This window comes from Mandrillus leucophaeus, unplaced genomic scaffold (genome assembly GCF_000951045.1).
Source record: "Mandrillus leucophaeus isolate KB7577 unplaced genomic scaffold, Mleu.le_1.0 Scaffold86, whole genome shotgun sequence".
NCBI lineage: Eukaryota > Metazoa > Chordata > Mammalia > Primates > Cercopithecidae > Mandrillus > Mandrillus leucophaeus.
In genome coordinates this window covers 4696262-4699797 of record NW_012109363.1, presented here as the reverse complement: position 1 = coordinate 4699797, position 3536 = coordinate 4696262, and the positions used below count along the sequence as shown (strand labels likewise).

The 3536-nt window shown below is 42.2% G+C and overlaps 1 protein-coding gene across 1 annotated transcript in view; it reads right to left on the bottom strand.

Moving 5' to 3' along the window:
* DOCK5 (dedicator of cytokinesis 5) overlaps window positions 1-3536 on the bottom strand; it is a 175423-nt gene that overhangs the window by 32712 nt on the left and 139175 nt on the right. The window contains exons 36-37 of the mRNA XM_011968854.1: window positions 2348-2467; window positions 349-438 (exon numbers count right to left, since the gene is read on the bottom strand). Coding sequence (XP_011824244.1) covers window positions 349-438; window positions 2348-2467 — 210 coding nt within the window. The remainder of the gene's footprint in view (window positions 1-348; window positions 439-2347; window positions 2468-3536) is intronic.

Below are 3536 nucleotides of genomic sequence, written 5' to 3'. Positions count from 1 at the left end.
CCACATAAAGAAAAATGGCTTCAGGAAGAATGAGAGAGCTGCAGACAGAGATCTGGAGGGATGTGGAAGCCGAGTCACTATTATCTGAAACTGATATTCCACCACACTGTCGAGGCAACCCCCATTCCACTTCCAGAGATGTCCTGAACCTTCTCTGAAGGATACTTTGTAGAAATATTGATGAGAACCTTTGGACTACATCTTTTTTCATTCTCATTTCAAGCAAAGTTGACTTTTCCATTGTAAAAAAACACCATTCATCCTGACTTTCAACTTACAGAAACATTTTCATGAGCACTAATTTTAGCATCCCTGTCAGAGGCCTAACATATTTTGACCCAGACTCACCAGGAGGTTGCCAAGGCCCTCGTAGTCAAATACTTTGCTTTCGTAAGTCTCGGCCAACTCTTTGCTCAGTTTGATGGCTTTCTCCCACATCTTCAGAAAAAGGAAAGTAGGGTTAAAAGTGAAGAACAAGGCAGTCATTGATCCGGTGGCAAAAGCCACTGGCGAGTCACTGGGAATGAGCAGGTGGTCCGGGGCATTGAGTCTCGGTAGATATTCCTCACTCGCTTTATCCTTTGCATCAATGAAACCTTCATTTCCTGACATCATAGATAATGTGTATTGGCAGCTTTGCCAGGGGCATCTACTGTAGTTCTGTTTGCAAGGACATTAAGAATAAGTACCACGTGTCCCCCAAAAAAGCAATAACGCGTTTAACAGGCAAAGCACCCACAGCACTTGAAAGTAGAGAGGAGGCAGTGCCAGCCTAGGTTTGGAGAGCATGCAAGTCTTGTTGAAAAGGGAAAGGAAGTTTCCATGGTACTTTGGTTCTGAAATGTGTTTGTGTGTGTGTGTGTGTAGGGGTATGTTTGTGTTTGTATGTGTGTATGGGTGTGTGTACGGGAGTGTGTGGGTGTAGTTATGTTGTTTGTGGAGATGGAAAAAGGCTAACAGTACTGTTGTGTGGAATTTGGCAAACTGTGTTTCCATGCAGGGCACTGATTTCCCTACTTAGTGGATGAGTTTTAGGAAATGCCTCCGAGCATGTATAAAGATGTAAGTTACAGGTTAACGCATGTCCTCAGTGTCTGAGGCTAGCAGCCCAGATTGAGCCTTCTAATCCCTTTGGTATCTCATGAGCTGTCTCTTAGACGGATACTATTCAACTCGCAGCATTCGGTCGCCTCCTGCTTCATTCCTGTTCACAAGGTGCTACGTTCCATCGTTTCTGGCTGCTGAAGGAATGTGTGCAGAGCCCACAAGCCATTGTGAAACACTTCAAAATTAAATCATTTAAAATCACTGTTTGCAAAATCTGTCCCCCTCTGAAATCTCACAATTCAAGCATGCACAAGGAAAGAATAAAGAGTAGCTGTGAGTTACTGTTGTATATTAAATCATGTACCTGGTCTTGGTCCTGAGTTCCAGCGAGGGAGCTCCTAAACCCTTAGAATTTCTCAAGTAATAAAAGTGTCTTTGTCGTTCCTGGTGTTCCCACCCCAGGATCACACTCAAATCTATGCTAATGAGGTGACTCAGGGCGGTCTCCTAGTCTCAGGATGGGGTCTGCCATGCCAGAAGTACTAACCATGTGACTAGAAGGTGAGGACCGTGAGCCACCCGATATCAGCCTGACCTCCAGGCAAAAAAAGGAGGCTAAAGGTCAAGTTCATCATGTAGTTAATGATTCATTCAATCCTGCCTGTATAATGAAACCCCACAGCGGCTCACGCCTGTAATCTCAGCACCTTGGGAGGCCAAGGCAGGAGGAACACTGGAGCCCAGGAGTTCTAGGTTCTAAACCAGGCTGGGCAACTGGTGAGACCCCATATCTACCAAAAAAAAAAAAAAAAAAGAAACCCCAATAAAAACTCTGTACACCCATGGCTTGGGTGAGCTTCCTGATTGAGGAACACACTGATTTGCTGGGCAGGTGTCGCAAGTTCACAGGGGGAAGACACAGAAACCTCGTGCTTGGGACTCTCCCAGACTGTTCCCTATGGGTCCTCTCATTTGGGTGGCCTCAGTTTACATCCTTCCTGATGAAACTGGAATCGTTAAATACAGCACTTCACTGTGTTCTGTTGGTTGTTCTAGCAGACTATGAAACCTGAGGGGACAGTGGAAGCCCCCCAGATGTAGAGCCAGTTGCCAAGAACTATGAATGGACTGGGGAACCCCAAACTTGCAGATGGCATCTGAAGTGGGGGCAGTCTCGTTGGAGACGGTGCCCTGAACCTGGGTAGTCGGTGCTAACTCCAGATGGTGAGCATCAGAATCGTACTGCGATACTGCGGTCATTTTCCTCTTTCCCCTCGTACAAAAACAATCCAATACTCACTTTGCCTTTGTCAAAATATGATATGATTTCTTGATACAGCTTCTCTTTAAGCTCTTGCTGGGTATAAACATAGTAACTGTCCCTCTGAAGTAAATGAGGCACACAGGGTTTGTCAGACCACTGAAAAGGAAGAAAAGCAACACACGGTTAATACAACAAATATTCAGCCCTCTAACATCAAGAAAATAGTGCATATATATTTGACTCATTGATTTTGTATTTTAGATTATGTATGAAACACAAAAGTTACATATACACACATGTACACATGCCAGCTCCAAAACAAGTATCATGCCAAACGGATGAGCACCCACAGCATTCCCCTAAAATGCCAGCGACAAAGCAAGGTCGCTAACCGACATGACTGTCGCTGTACTGGGGCATCATTAACTCAGTCAGATAGAAGGAACAAATTAGGAGTCTAAAAATGAATAGGAAGAGGTAAAACTATCACAATTTCCAAACATTATGGCTGTATTCCTCACAAGGCAAGGCAGTTGACTAAGAAACTGTGACACGCAGTAAGAGAATTAAGTTACGCAGCAGGAAAACCAATTAATATACTTGGAATAAAACAGATTTCAGATACATGGAGACTAAATATACAGAAGATAATAGAAGAATGGAACCAAACAAAAATAAGTCCAAAAAGAACATTTCTAAGAGTGAACATTACAAGGAATATGCAAGACTTATACGCAGAAAACTTTCACACACCATTGAAGGGCACAAACACAGACTCGAACAAATGGAAAGTCATACCATGCTTTTGGATAAGAAAATTCTATTTCATTAACATGTAAATTCTCACTAAATTAATTTTTAAATTTCATCTTTCCAAAGTCCATATGGAAAAATAAACAAAAAGGAATAGGTAGGAAAACTCTGAAAAAGAAGAGCAATCAAGAGTAACTACCAGGTCATAAAACATACTATCAAGAATTAATAATTAATACAGTATGGTACTGGTACATGAACAGACAGAGACCCACGTAAAAGCATATACAATCTAGAAAGAGATTCCCTGCCCCCAAAATAAGAATTTAGTAATAAAGATGGGGTCTTATATCAATAAGCAAAATGTGAACTATACTTAACAGCATCTCTATTGAATAGCAATCTGGGTGGAAAAAAGTTGCATTCATACCTCATACCTTATACCAGGATAGGAGAGTTTAACTTACTGAGT